Consider the following 16,180-nt stretch of genomic DNA (forward strand, 5'->3'; position numbering starts at 1 on the left):
TTACGTATTTATTATTAGTATTTTATTACATAATATTGGACATTAACTTCACTCAGTGAGAGATAAACAAGCATCTCTCACGAGTTTCAACAGACAGGACAGAGAGTGGCGTTAATGTCATTGCAATACTAGTGGTGCAATAAATTTAAGATTGGTTGCCAAATTTTTATAACGTTCACCAATGCAGATTTATGTTTCACTTTTTCGTGATAGTATTCAATATATATCCCGTTTTGTTGGATTCTTCTTGATTTCTAAGAATAGTGCAATATTGTATCCATATGTTAACTTGTGCGAAACCAGTAATACATCAGGATGATTGAAGAAAACCTTCGTAAGCACTCCTACATTAAATAAGGTGAAGTGAGCCAGAAGAGTAATAAAATTCCAGCAGCATATTTGCAGTCTAAAGCTCTTGTTTATGCATGCGATTTTTGTTGGATGTTGCAGTCCGAAGACATCCAACAAAAATCAATTCCATATGAGTGCAATGCATGCAATTTCTGTCGCATGTTGTAGTGAAATATTTTGTCGGGTGGCGATATTAGACAAAAATCGTATGTATCAATGGAGCCTATTTGTTTCCATGATCCTTCAGTTTGTCCAACAAAATGCCTTACTACGACAACTATATTGCTCCCATCCCCTCCATCTGTTGACACTTCTGTCCCCTTACTACTACCATACGAACAAGAAAAAATGACAATTCAATGCATTTTCCACGTACTATTTAGAGGATTAACACATTTTTCTGCCCCTCCGGAAATTTCTCTTTCTCTCTCTCCCTCGCCGTGGTTGCGTTGTGCATAAAAGGAGCCTTAAAGATTATCTTAAATTTTAAAAAAAGGCAAATTTCCCTGACTTTTCTCGGTTTTCCAGGTCTGTCGCCACCCTGTTACTACTTGAAAAGGAAGCTCAGATTTGTAAATCGCAAACTAACAAGTGAAGGAGGTACAAAATAATTTACCAAACATAAAGAAAATTATTTTCACTGGGATATGAAAGCAAAGGTCTAGACAAAGGTATTGTTGTATCTTTTAAAATTATGAAGACATTTTCATCAAGATTTTGAATTTTTATTACTAGGTAAGAGTTCATATAATGCAGACACTTTACTTTTCACAATTTGACTAGTTTGTAGCGGTTTTAAAGAATAGAATGCATTTGATTTACAGAAGTTAACAGAATCTGCTGGCACTGTTGTGCTCTCCTCCTCTTCTATTGCTAAAGCATGACCTACTCTCTGAGATGATGCTGAAGCCATTTCAGACGCTTTCCCATGAGCATTTGTTACAGCAAGCTTCACCGCAGTCTGCCTAATATAGAGAAAACAACACAACTGGAGTACTAAAGCATGTAACTGGGTTCGCTTTCAACATGTTACAAAAACCTTCTAGAAGTACACATAAATGAGCTTGAAGTATGGAAAGCATATTTAAAAAAAATAATTGCAAATACACCTGTAATAATACATAGATAGGTAGGTGCTCAAAAGCACTATTAAATGGTTACAAAGCAATATAATATGAGCAAATATGAACAATATTAATGTCAACATGTTAATATGAACAATCATTGTCAGGATCATTACAACATGCTAATTTGTCAGATTTTGAAGAACAAACATCATGTTCTGTAGTATTCATATTACTGGAAGTGACTACTTTTACCAGAATCAAAGTAAGTAGTCATTGTATTAGCCTGAATGTTTGTTTCTTTATGCGAAGATTTAGATTTACTTTGTTTTAACTTATCAGCCATTGTGAACTTCACACATATGACGATTCACGTAAGAAGTTATGTTATACAAGGCACACTGAAGATTGTGACGTAAGTAGGGTGATCATGCACATACATTCAAAAAAGAGGACAGAGCATGGCTAAAAGTAGGACAAAGTCACAAAAAAAGAGGACACTGCAAAAAATGGTTATACATTTGCCATTACTCTTAATTGAATCAATATACAAAAATCTTACCAACATTTTGTTCACAGATGCTTTTCAGAAGATCTCTTTCAAGAACTTACCTTTAAGCAAAGAAAGCAATCTCCTAATCTGTTTTTTTTTTAACAAATTACAAAGAATATCTATAATTTGAAGCCAGAATTATACTCCTTTTCTAATTTTTGGATATTAGACTGAAATATCTCCACAAGTGAATGCAAATGTAACAAGTAAGATTCGCTTAACTTATTTCAAAAAGCCAAATTAAAATTTTAGGTAGTTTGGATTAGGTAGAGAAATATGATTTGAATGCCACGAACATTTCTAGCACTCTTTCAACAGCAGGGGAAAGTGGCAACCACCTTACACTTTACCCCATATTCGTTTCTTCCATCCTTTAAAACTGGATATTTTCTTTCGCTTCGTTATTTCATGAAAGTAAATATTACTTTATAATCAAAATTCTCACTATGCATTTCTGTATCGCGTATGTATAACTCGAAAAGGAACTGGCCGACCTCTGTGTTGGAGTGGTTAGCACACCGTGCCACAATGCCAAAGGGCTCGGTTTCGAATCCCGGCCTGGGCATGTGGGACCTTCATCAAAATCATCATATCATCGCTCATACTCATCTTCGCGATTAGCCAAAAGTGGCAGAAAAGCGAAGTAAAATAAACCAAATCAATCAACTGAAAAGGAACTGCACAGACTACATGCGTTTCAGCAGTCTCAGCGCTTAATACTAATGACTGGGGTGCGGAAATTTGCCTATTTGTCTCTTTTATTCCTTTGTAGTAAACCATAGGCTTTCATGTTTAAAATTTAAAGTTCGTTTCATTCCGAAAACACATTTTTATAGTGTCTATAAATTCCTATTTTGATGGTTAGTGCCTATTTTACTTAATCGTGCCAAAAAATGGATATTTTGCAATTTTTGCATACTTCAGCTTTTTCTTATGTGCATTTGGCTTTCCCTATATTGAAAGATGTAAGGCTTTGTTGATGTTGTACTGACTGAAATTTGGAATTCACCAGATTTGATGGTCTGAATTGGAACATTGTTTTAAATAATTTTTTGGTACAATGGTGCAAATTGTTTATTCATCATTTGTTCAAATTTGCAGTCGTTAGCACAAGCTCTTTTTGTGAGAATTACTTTAACAGACGATTTCCCGCAAATGTGAATTTCGATCAAAAGAGTATTATAATATGTTAATCGCTAGCTAAATTTTATGTATAAACTGAAGTGCTAATACAGTATAACTGTGCATTGTAAGAAGAAAATTTAAATAAGTTCACATCCCTTGCCTATTTTAATGTCTTTTTTTAAATTTTAGGGTGCCTTTCAAGTGCCTATTTTCATGTCTTTTTTAGTTTATGGTGCTTTTTAAGTGCCTATTTTCAGAATTTTGGTGCCTATTTGACTGCCTTTTTCAGAGGTGTTTAGTGCCTTAAATACCCACCACACTAATGACTCAATCGGGATAGTGATCATATTGAGCTCCCAGATGCTAAGTGAGCATTGCTCGAATATTTAACGTGCCCCAAATGAAGCATTCTGTATGCAGCACATTTGCTATGGTCAATGCTATACTCTTTCCAAAAAAGGAGGACATTTACCAATTTCTAAAAAATCTGCTCGGATGCCGGACAGACACCTAAAAAGGAGGACATGTCCGGATAAAAGAGAATGTCTGGTTACCCTAGATGTAAGTCTTACTTCAGCAAATGACAAAAAATTCTGCTCCATTACAACAGACATTCTAACCACTGTCAGGAGATTGCACACTTTTTGAACAATCCTGGCTTCTGGGTCGCTACTCTTGATAACCGCCGCTGCGCTTAAACTTGCAGAACGATTACCAATGCAAATAAACTTGCTGTAATTAACGATAATCGTTATATTTAAACAAATACAATACAGGTGCAGGAAATCTCACCACTTCCATCACCATTTCTTGTATTTGTTGATTTTCGTTACTATGGTTACAACAATTTGTTTTCTTCCTTTCCCTTTAGATACAAAGTCTTTTATACAGCATGATGAGAGCAATATAACAATATATATAAAAACAAACCTGCATAAGTTAAAAACAACAAAAATAACATTAGCTTTGAACATCACAGTTTGAGAATAGGACACTCTCATATCCAAAATGTAGCCCCCCAACATAAATATGCACTATATTTTTTTAAAAATATATTGCCAAACTACAGTTTAAGTGATGCCCTGAAATATTTAAGTCTCTTTCCTTGATCTCCTAAAATGTAGTTTATGCAGTAATTTGAATGGAATGTGTCATCAGAATTTGGAGCTACCTCAAAACATGAAAAATCCATTTTTCATCCACCACCTTGAAATGCTTTCAACAAATGCAAATGCAAAACAAAACCATTCCTCGGGTGTATCTAGTTCCGATATGAATTTCAGATTAAAAACTCTAAATTTACTGTAGTTATGATGGTTTCAAAATTGGTGACTTACCATCCTAAACCACACACTTATTACATAGGTTTTATTAAAAACTTAAAGCTCAATTGATGTCCTAATGTTGCTGAGACTAGGGTCTCTAAATATACAAAAGTGTAATATAAAATATTAGCATAATTGAAAGCTCTCGCAAAACATGTTAAAGTCATCACCATCTTTGAACATGGAGACATTTTTTTTCTCAAGTACAATATAACACTGTTCCTTCAAGTTATCTTGCAACTCTATAAATTACAACTCAAAAGCTTTACATTTAAAATGTACATTTGCGATTGTACCACCACTCCTCTCCTAAATTATGAAATATAATTTCAAAAAATGTTATTGCTAAATTGCACACCAACGAATTGTCTACCATGACAGTTTAGTTCCTTACACCCCGAAAATGCATTCTAGACAGGTGTGGAAAAGAAAGAGAGCATGGTAATATAGAGCTTGCAACATGAAGAAAATAAGTTTTTCAGTCACCATCTCGAAACACATTGTCCGATTTCACTCACATGTAATACCATAGTAGTATATGAAGTTTTCTAGTTGCAGAAACATGCCCCATGCTCCTCTTAAATCGTGCATTACATTTCGATAATTTTATTGTCAAATTACAGTGCAAGTAATGTCATACTGCTCCTGTAAGTTTCATTAACAAAGTTCAAAACTGTAGTCTACAAAAAGGTTTGAAAATGTCAAAAATGGTCAAAATATGAAAGTACTGAGTACCCCACACCCCATTAAAAAATAATGAAATTGTGGTAGATCATGAGAGTGCACGATTCACATGGTTATAGAGCTCCTAACCATAAATATCCTACATAGACAAGCAACCCATAACGTTCAATCAATGCACTGAACTGGGGGGCGGGAGGGGGAGCACTGTCTCAGTGCATGGCATTGGAAAGAAAACAGAACATGAAAAACATTTGCACATGTACTATATTTTGAGAAATGAAAAAATAATTTAAAAAGTGTTTCGGCTTAATTATACAATTAATTTTATTCTACTTTCACGACATTTCAATAAAATGTATTCAATCCTCCCTTGTAAAGCTTTATGCATGCAAAAATGTATATTATTCATAGGTGAAACTATGTCCTTTCACCACATACGGAAGTGACTGATAACTAAAGTGCTATCACATTTCAGAATTGTAAGCTTTGTTAAGTATACTGCATCAATCAATGCAATTGTTTTATCTAAAAAATTTGCAAACTTTTTATTTTTCTTTCTTGGATGTATGTTCATATTATTTCTGTAAAAAAATCCATTTCTGGCATGATTTGAAAAAAAAATATATTGAAAAAACCCAGTGACTTGTATTACAATTATTTTGAGTATTATAAGCTTGGGTAAGCCTTTATTTTACAAATTTCCTCAAACTGTTGACAATCATAGAACGTCACAAGTATTTAAAGCAATAATTCACATTTTATGGAAAAAAAAAACAGTTTTGAAAACCCTGGATGTACTACTTTGAATCTAGAAACAAGCTAACCTGCTAGACCCAAAGATTATTAGAGATGTCCTTGTTCATCCCAAAAGCTGCCACAGGAAAACCTGCTGGTAACAGTAGTATAAGCCGGAGACAGATTAAACTCGTTTGTTTTCAAATAAAAATTATTGCTACTTATCTCATATGCATAGCGCAAGATTTTTCAAGCTGGGAATCACTTTTTTTCCCATGAAAAAAGCGTTATTTTTAACATTATAATCATTTATTGCTCGTTGCTAATTCAGCGGGCAAATTTTGACTCACGTTGTCTATCGTCAGCTGATGTGCAGTGTTTCAAAACTTATGAACCGATAAATGCCGCACAAACTATTCACAAAAGGTTTTTAAGCGAAAATTGAGGCTAGACTCTATGTCCTTATCTGCATGGTGATTGCTTCTTTGCGTTCGCGGTGCGCGATCGTGGTGCGGCACCCGGCATTTCTTCGGGTAAGTACCTTTTTCTTTTTACACTTTCTGTTCACGATAGCCCCACTATTCATTCACGGGGTCGAGGTATGCCTACGAGATTAGGTTAGGCCTGTTAGGTTAGGTTCCATTAGCACTCATTTCACCCCTAAATATGTGCTTCATCTTAAAAATTCCTCAGTACGTTCAATTGCGCATATCCGGACAACATCGATTTTTCTCGATTGACTCCTTCAGGAAATTTTTGCTTTGGGATTTACGTTGTTGAATTCCTTATAAAATAAGCTTTCCAACGAAATATGACACGTATTCCTTAGGAAAAGGACGTAAACTAGTCTTACCTTACATTGGAAAAAAAAAAAAACGCTCACACGTCATCTTGTGAAACTTTCGCGTGGTTGCTACACTGTGAGGGGGTTACATAACCGAACGCACGGAACATTTGATTCACGTAGTCGACGGTAATGGCGGCACGAGCTATCGTACAACGGAGATGCATGATTGACGAAAAATACCTTATTTACAGGCAAAATACGTTGCACGATTCTAAAAAACTATTTCCCCGGCTTCAGAAAGTCCTCAGGATCGCAATTCCGTAAGTACTTTCTCGTCTTTTCTCCTGTAAATTTTAAGAAATCAGTCTCCGGCTTATACTACTGTTACCACACCTGCTTGTTTATAGACAGTGCTTCCTTATACGGTATATTCTGACCATAATAAAAGAAAAAATGTTGTGACTTTGTCATGTGATCCCTCACTGCTACACTCACTGCCCTTCAGTGTTTATTACTCTTTTCATTTGCAGTGCAGATTTGTAGAACAATGTCTCTGTAGCATGAGTTCTGGTACTGTGATTAAAGGTCACATTTTTTTCAAAAATTTACATCAAAGCTTCTCTTTTATTGATTTTTTATTGTTCAATATTGCTGTGAAGTTGTCGGGCAAAAAATGATCATGCAATGGGACAGCCACATTGCTTTGCAGTTGATAGGTAAGTTCCTGACATTACTAAAGTAGGATTTGCATTTACTGCTAATTGTTAGTTAAATACCACAAAATCCGTTACCTTTTTTGTTATGGATTTCAGACATGAGAGGTGGTGCGTGAGTATAAACGGGCTAAGCTAAATGCTGCTAAAAGGTGGTTATTTTGTAAGGTAAAAGATACCCAGGGGCATCTAAAAAAATTAAATGGTAAATGAACCCAACTGGCAGCTCAAATGATAGATTTTCAAACTACTTTTAAATGAAACATAAATAATATAACTGTTGAATGTTAAGAAAAAACTTATACAACATACTAAAACCATCATGGTAAAATCTGACTTATCTTGTAGAAACCAAAACAAACAGCACAAAACACATTAAAAATTTAGATCCAGTTCTATGCTTCCTTCCTCTCCTCTCCAAACCTTTCTCCTGATGATGACCATGCGAAAGAATCGAAAGCTTGAATCTGGGTATTTAATGAGTTTCATGCTATTTCTTTTAGTTTTATGGCTACAAGGTTTAAGTCGGATTTTACCATAATATATCAACATTCATGTGTGTTAAATGAAGCATATAAAGACTACCTTTGTCAGAAGTAGTCAAATGAAAAATACATGAATGAAAATATAAAAGAACTTACATTGCTTCCTGCAGCTGCTTTGTTGAATGACTGAATATAGGGTCAGTGATTGTAATGCCTGAAACCAACTTCTCCATTATAGTGTTTACAATACTCTCATACTTATTTAACTTGTCACATGTAACCAAGATTTCTCCTGACAGACAGTACTGTTCACCAACTTTTGTCAAGAGATTATGGACCTGAACATTTTCTTCTCCCTGAACATACAAGATATAAGAAACACATTAGTAATCCTAGTATTACAACAGTATTTCATTTCTAATATTTTTAACATATCATAGTAGAAAAAGTTATCTACCATAAATTCATTAATTGTATCCATAACAAAGAGAGGCCATGGCTTCAGCATTTTCAATTTTCTCACTGTAAATTATCTTATTCTAGAACCACAAAATGAAAGCCTTGTAGCAGCTTTGTCATATTTTATGAATGCCTACTATACCTTTGAACACCATGTGTGTAGCAAAGTCATGATGGAACTGTTGATACGGACATTTTTTTTTATTTGTTTTGGGGGGGGTAACTTTCCTCAACAATTATGGTGACCAGACACATACATTCAAAAAAGAGGACACAGCATGGCGATAAAGGAGGCAAAAATCATAAAGAGGACACCACAAAAAATGGCAACACATTTGCCATCACTCATAATTTAATCAATATGAACAATCTTACCAACAGTTTGCTCACAGATACCTCTCAGATAGTCTTTTTCAATAATTTCCGCTTTCCTTTAAGCAAAGAAAGCAATCTCCTAATCTATTCTTTAACACTTGACAATAAAAAAGTGGTCGAAAAAAATACATTTTTGAAAAAAAAAATGGGAGTTTTTTCCCATGGCCTTTTTTGGTTGGGCTTTTTTCACAAAAGTGTCCCGAATCAATGAAAATACAGGAGTTGGCAGTATTTTTCCTGTTCCATGGTTTTCGTTTATCTCCTTACTGTAAAATACACTCATTTCTAAATATAAAATACAATTTACAATATGAAATTTGTAGCTAGACATAAACAGTGTTTTCAAAAAAGCTGGCTTTTTGAATGGGTGGTTCTTTCCGAATGTCATCTTCATATTTCGATAGGCATATTAAATATATCTATGTAGTATAAACATATTCACTAGTTTTGTATGTGTTTTTAGTACAACCTAATAGTATGATATGATTTTCAAAGTTTGAATTTGTTATATGAACATGCAAGTTACATGAAGCATAAAAGAAAATACTGTTCTACCTTTTGAAAATATAGTATCAAATCTCATTACATTAAATTTTGTGTTCAGTAAAATATATTTGTTTTCTGGCTTTCCAGTACATCATGTATAATTTGGTTAAATGGCCACTATACCTGGTCATGGAACAACTAGTGATGTATTTTGGCTGCTTGTTGCAGTGGTTCTCAACAATTTCACTCATAAATATATTTCTGATCTTTCAAGTTTATATGGAAATTAATATGCACCCTTAATTAACATTAATATATCAACTATGGCATAATCATAGTTCAATTATGTATAGACTTGCTGTCAAATATAAAATAAGATTTAAATTAGTCCCTGAAGTCCTGGGTGCAACGGACCTTTTGCAGCTCGGACTGGCACTAAAACTGAAGCAGAAGCAAATAAGATTGGCCGCAAATGGCAAAAAATATATTTACGAAATCTTGACTGGACCTACAGTTTGAAATGAGATGTGAAGCACTCTGCCTCCACTGAGTATTGAACCTCAAACTATTCCTTATTACAAGGCAACAACATTACTTTATTCCACTCCAGAGGCACCTTCATGTTTGTAAAAGGAACCTTCTATCCAAAAACTGACCTTTTTCCAACACCAGTACTTGCAATTGTTCTCTGTGATTTACATGCTACATTAAATCTTAATCTCTGATGAAGTAGCAAACAATCTTGTGAAGTATAGAGAACATTCAGACTGCACATTGAAGTGACAAGTGACATGGGCCCCTTCAGTCTCTAAGCAAGCATCCACCACACATGCACAAACAACGAGACGACATGAAGCACACTATTGACGGAGCTTTCAGACTTAAGTCACAGATGACAAGTGACACAGTCTCCTTCAGTATAAAGCAAAACATTCACCATGCATGCAAGAACAACGGACTGAAGCGGCACGATGCACACCTTTGGGAAAACAGTATAGTCCGAGCAACATGCAAGTGACATGTTTAGCTCGTTGTTGCACTTCAGTTCAAAAGGTTCAATGGATTATTGAGGGTCTGCTTGCATGTGACACATGCCACTTGTTGCTTCAGTCTGAAAGTTCCCTGAGAAAACGGTACAGGCCAAGTGACACTTGAAGCTTATGTTCCTTTGGTTTGAAAGGTTGCATTTATTTCTAAGGGTTGACTTCCAAGAGCCACGTGTCACTTCAGTCTCAAAGCTCTGTTAAACAGGATATACAGTGCGTCCATTTCGATCTGCAGCCGAGAGATCGGGAGAAACGTGGCGGGCGGCGCTGACGGAGATGCCGACATTTGAGGCCTGTAATGCCCACTTATTTTTGTGGACATCTTGCAAAACGAGCACTAACCTGTGTTATAACACGCAAAAGTTCTTCTGTAATTCTTCCAAGTTCCACCCTTATATACACAAATAAATACGCTTTAGAAATTATATTAAGAGCCACAGATAATACTCTGTAAAACATTTTAATCATAGTTTTGACCAGTAACGTCCTGCTTAAGTTTATATCCTTGAAAGAGTTTTGTGTCGATGGGGATCGTTTGGAGGTTTCGAATGTGCAACACTGTATCAAGATTACGCTGCAGACGAACCGTTAAAAGCTAATGGTGTTCGTGAGCTTCCTTGCAATCCGAAATCTCCTAGCTCAAGTTTTTTGTTCCTTCGCGACTACAGAGCTGTGAATATAGTGGCAGGCAGATGTAAACCAAGAGCTTGTTAATTTCGTACTGTGCGTAAGAGTGTTATTCTTGGTTACTTGCCGTTACTTGTTTGTGTTATTGCAGTGTGTATGTGTGTTGTGTCAGTCAGATGATTGGAATGCCAGCCGCAAGGTTCACGTTAGAACAAAGAATTTTTATGTATGACACTTACGTGAAAACAGACTCGTGTCGAGACGTGCGTAGGCAATTTGTACAGAAATTCCCAGGCGTTTCACCTCCACATAGAGATACGGTTAGACGTCTTGTCCTTAAATTACGAGAAACTGGATCGTTAAATTTTAAAACACCTAAGCAAAAACGACGGATTCTAACCGAAGCAAAACTCGATGAAATTGGTGAAGCGTTAGAACATTCTCCAAACAAACCTCTACGCCGTGTTTCACAGGAGATGGGCGTGTCAAAATCATCAGCACATACAGCCACTAAGCTACTAAAATTAAAACCGTACAGAGTTTCTATAGTGCAAGAATTACGGCCCCCTTACAACGCAAGTAGAGTAAATTTCTGTAATTGGGTTTTGCAGAATATTGTAGATGGTATTGTTGATCCACAGTTAATAATTTTTTCGGATGAGGCATGGTTGCACTTGCGTGGTCATGTTTGTTCACAGAACAATAGATACTGGAGCACTGAAAATCCCCGAATAATACACGAAGTTCCGTTACACGATGCAAAAATTGGTGTGTGGTGTGCTGTAAGTGCCAAAAGAATAATAGGGCCTAGATTTTTTGAAGACACAATAAATTCAGAGAGGTACCGCACACAAATACTCGCGCCGTTTTTTCAGTTGTTATCAGATAATGAGAGACAATATGGGTATTTTCAACAAGATTCGGCCACAGCCCATACCGCCGCTGATTCTTTGGACGCTATAAGGGAGGTGTTTGATGACAGAATAATTTCAAGAGGTTTATGGCCTTCACGTTCGCCAGATCTTACCGTATGTGACTATTATTTGTGGGGAACCTTGAAAAATAGAGTCTACCGAAATAACCCTCATAGCATCGACGAACTAAAAGACAATATAAGGGCAGAACTAGGAAGAATTACGGAAGAAGAACTTTTGCGTGTGAATCAAAATTTCATCAAACGATGCCAGGAATGTGTGAATGTAGGTGGACATCACTTTGAACAACTCTTATAACACAGGTTAGTGCTAGTTTTGCAATATTTATATAAATGTCTGCATATGTCCATAAAAATATGCGGGCATTACAGGCCGCAAATGTCGGCACCTCCGTCAGCGCCGCCCGCCACGTTTCTCCCGATCTCTCGGCTGCAGATCGAAATGGACGCACGGTATTGTATACACACATTCACATAATACATATACATCTGTATATGTGTTGTGAACAGTAAAGATTTTAAATTCTCCCGAAGCATTGAATATTTTGATATTAACATTTGTTTATATTTTATGACATCAACATTTAAATTGAGACAGAAGCATGTAAAAGCTTGTTTTAAGTCCATTTCATGGTCAGATGTGTTCATCAGGACCAGGGGCGGCGCCAGAAATTTTCGACCAGGTGGGCAGAAGCTCCATAGTGATAGATTAGGGTGGGCAGTATAAATGTAAGATGTATGTATCCCCCTCTCTCATACACTCCCGATTTTCCTCTTACTTCTTTTCCCTTTCCTTGTTTTCCTCTTTATTCTTTTCTAATCTATTCTCGCATCTTGTTCCATTTCCTTTCGCTTTGTCTCTGATTAACACAATTATTTCAAGGAAGTGTTTACCCATGCGCAGCCATACATTATAACCACATTCTTCCATGCATGTTAATACAGTGAAATAAATGTGAATTAGGTTTAAGCTTGTGTTGCAAATACAAGACACATACTTGATTTTATGTATTCGGCGAAAGTGATAGAAAGTGCAATGGTAGACAATCGTGAAGTTTCTCGTAATTTCTGAGCATAGTATTTTCATCGTATAAGTTTTTGACTGAAAGAGTTTTCTTACTCCTTGGGGGTCACTTTTCTTAGCTTACAAGGTTTGTACAACTGACAAATCTATCTGAATGTTCGTAGTAGCAGCGATTGGGCGCCAAAATTTGAGGGGCAAGAACAATATACGCAGGGGTGCCCATCCACCCCCCCCAAGGGCCAATGGCGCATCCCCACAAAAATCATGTCCATGTCATCCGCCCCCCCCCCCAAAATCATATCATTTGCGCCCTGAAACTATATCGTAATGCCTACACCGAAAGTAACTTTTTCTTAGCTTTTTGTTACAAATGATGCACCTGCTTTAAAATAAGCAGTATACCAACACTAAGCACTATATTTTAAGAAGTGATGTTACTCATGAATATGGAGAATATCGCTCATGTCTTGTAATGCAGCTATAGCATAAAAATTCATCCACCTCAGTAAAGCGTCAAACACGCATTGTTGTATCAAACACATTATTGCGAGCGAAGCAAGCAAGAACATTTTTACATCCATTTCTTTGCAGGCTTTCAAAAATATTAATTTAACGGGGTGTCAATACTTTCTTAGGATCCAGGGATATTTAGTCTTTTCCAACTTCTGTTTTGACACGTTCGGGGTCGGAAACGTGTCTTCACTACAGAAATCCCTTGACAATCTAAGATTTAACACTTTATCAAGAGCTTCCTATCTCCCCCTTTACATTTCATACTAAATCCTACCACAAAAATGTCCGTGCCAATTTTAGACTTACTGTTGATATTGTAGACTGGATATTAGTAATACACAAGAATTGGATACCTTAATGCTCAATGCCCCTCTAACTAAAATACCCGCCATAATGTAAGACTTAGAGTTGAATACTGTCCCCGCCAACATTTAATTCAGAATTCCCCCCAGAACCCACATGTCAATTAAGGCCTAATATATAAGAGTTGGATATTTATCCCCCCCCCCCCTCCCTCGCACCATCAATAATGACCTTAAACGCTTTCTTTTCTTCATCTAATGGATTAAATATGGTGAATTTAAGGTGTAAAATTTTTACCTGTATTTTGGAAAAATATATAAATGTTCGATTTTACCTTATTTGAAGGGAAAAATCCCCCAAAGAATCTCGATGGCGCAGCCTGCGCCATAATCCCGCCTGTGGGCACCTCTGAATATACGTTTTCTTGGTAGAAAAGGCTTAGCATAAAGAGGCCATAGTGCGGGGGCAAAAAGTGGCAAAATGTGGCTGGGGAACTGCATCCCTCACTTCCCGCTGCTCCTAATTAGTGTTGCCCACGAGACGAGACTTTGGCCTGTCTCGTCTCGTAGAAATGCTGTGAAATACTGTCTCGTCTCTAAAATATTCGTTTGTCTCGGGACACATGATCAATCTCGTCTCGTCTCGATTTTTTAAAAGCCTGTCCCGTCTCGTCCCGTGGACAACATTACTCCTAATCGCCGCCACTGAATGTTTGGATTAAAATGAACGTCTTATTAGGAATGATTTGAAACACACACGGAAAACAAATTATTTGTTCTTTGTCCATGAAGTATTCCTAGGGTAATGAAAGGTTATTTTGACAAAATATCACTCGTCATAAGTAATAAACAAGTAAGATTGAGAAATCTGTTCAGAATTTAAGAGATTATTAGCTAAGTTGCTATTCGTTTTCTGAAGAACTATCATATTACTAATGCGGGAGAAGCAATACACGTATGGTTACATGAACATATTTTTTGAGGTAACAAAATGATTTAGGACACAGGGAATTCATCGAAGTTGTTCATCGTACCAGTAATACTTCATCTATTTTTCATTCGGTTGTATGGCGTGACCATTTCGAACACACTAGAATGTCAACCTCTATCCTGTGCAGCATACCCTGGAAACTTTATTCTTTCAGGGCAACGAGTTCCCGGCGCCTGGAACCACTGTCAAAGTAATAATTTATGAGGGTTTGTATTTTGAGTGTCAGCATGTGTTTGTTTTCCCCCCTTCGTTACTTTCATGTAATCACCATTGAACCTTATAACATCGTCATTATTAAAATTAGCAGAAAAATGACTTACAATAAAAAAAATCAACCAGAACTTACTCTTCCAAAAATGGAGTTTCATTAGTTTATACCTCTTAGAAAGTTGAGGTGGTAATTTCAATCGCACAGCGTTTCATTAGTGGATCAAGGCAGCTAATTCCGTGAACAATGACGTTGTTTTCCGAAAGTCTCAAATATTTGTCTCAGGCAATCACCCTCTTAAAATAGACGCATCTTCTGTGGTGATAAAATGCCACGTTTGGTGCGAGTTCTTTCTGTATATTTTTCACCAATGGCATAACGCTGTCGCATTATAATGAAGAGGTTCTGTGTTCGACTCCCCCCTCCTCTGGTGGAAGCACAATGCACACTGGTTTGGACTACACGTTAAACTGTAGGTTTAGTCCCGATTAGCCTATCTGAGCATAAAAGTGTGCTTAGAAACAAACTAACAAAATCTCTTATGTTTATTCTTTACTTCAGCTGTATCTACAGATTCTGTTGACTTTTTCGGCTAATTCATGTGGCAAATGTATGTTTGGAACGAGGATTTCTAAATAGGATAAGCCACTCATTAGCAATTGAATAATTATGTAGCTTTTTCCATATATAACTGATTTATTAAAATTTATTCACTTCGGTATTGTAGTGATTGTTGTGATTCCTTCTTATTAGTAGAACGAATATAAAGTTGATATTTCGTATACCATATTGATATTTGAAGATGACAGGTATATAAAAATTGTAATGAAAGAAAAGGGACACTTCTGGAATTTCAATGCAGAGCTAATTAAAATTATATTATACTCTATAGCAAGCATGTCCAACTTCAATCAAGCAGTGATCTACTTTTTATCGTCACAACAGGCAGTGAGTTACTATTAATCGTTAATCTTTGCAAAAATTTGTACCTACTCAGCCATTATACAGTATTGAAGTTGAATTCAAATAACGTATATTCGTATAATTACAATAGATAACTGCGTTCGACATGCCTGCTCTAGAGCATACTTAAACCCGAAGGTTTATGGCTGCAGCAACACAAGTATTCCATCTGTCCCTATCCTGGGCAAGATCAATCCAATCTTTCCCATCCTTACCGATTTATTTTAGGTCCATCTCAACGTTATCCCTCCATCCTCATCTTAGCCTTCCTACTGGTCCCTTACCATCCGGTTTCCCAACAAGAATCCTGCAAACTATTCTTTCCTCTGCCATTCGTGTCACATGGCCTGCCCATCTAACTAAGTCTTCTTGATTAAATTATTCTAATATTAATTTAAAAAGTCGAAATAATGTATTGTGTTGCTGGTGG

The 16,180-nt window shown here is 36.3% G+C and overlaps 1 protein-coding gene across 1 annotated transcript in view; it reads right to left on the reverse strand.

Annotated features, from left to right (window-relative positions):
* Positions 1–1,060: 1,060 nt before the first annotated feature.
* The window catches only part of LOC145988935 (interleukin-1 receptor-associated kinase 1-binding protein 1-like), a 37,073-nt gene continuing 21,953 nt past the window's right edge, over positions 1,061–16,180 (reverse strand). Inside the window, exons 2-3 of the mRNA XM_083124242.1 lie at positions 7,979–8,178; positions 1,061–1,316 (exon numbers count right to left, since the gene is read on the reverse strand). Coding sequence (XP_082980368.1) covers positions 1,061–1,316; positions 7,979–8,178 — 456 coding nt within the window. The remainder of the gene's footprint in view (positions 1,317–7,978; positions 8,179–16,180) is intronic.

Source organism: Lepisma saccharinum, chromosome 1 (genome assembly GCF_977018435.1).
Source record: "Lepisma saccharinum chromosome 1, izLepSacc3.1, whole genome shotgun sequence".
Classification (NCBI taxonomy): domain Eukaryota; kingdom Metazoa; phylum Arthropoda; class Insecta; order Zygentoma; family Lepismatidae; genus Lepisma; species Lepisma saccharinum.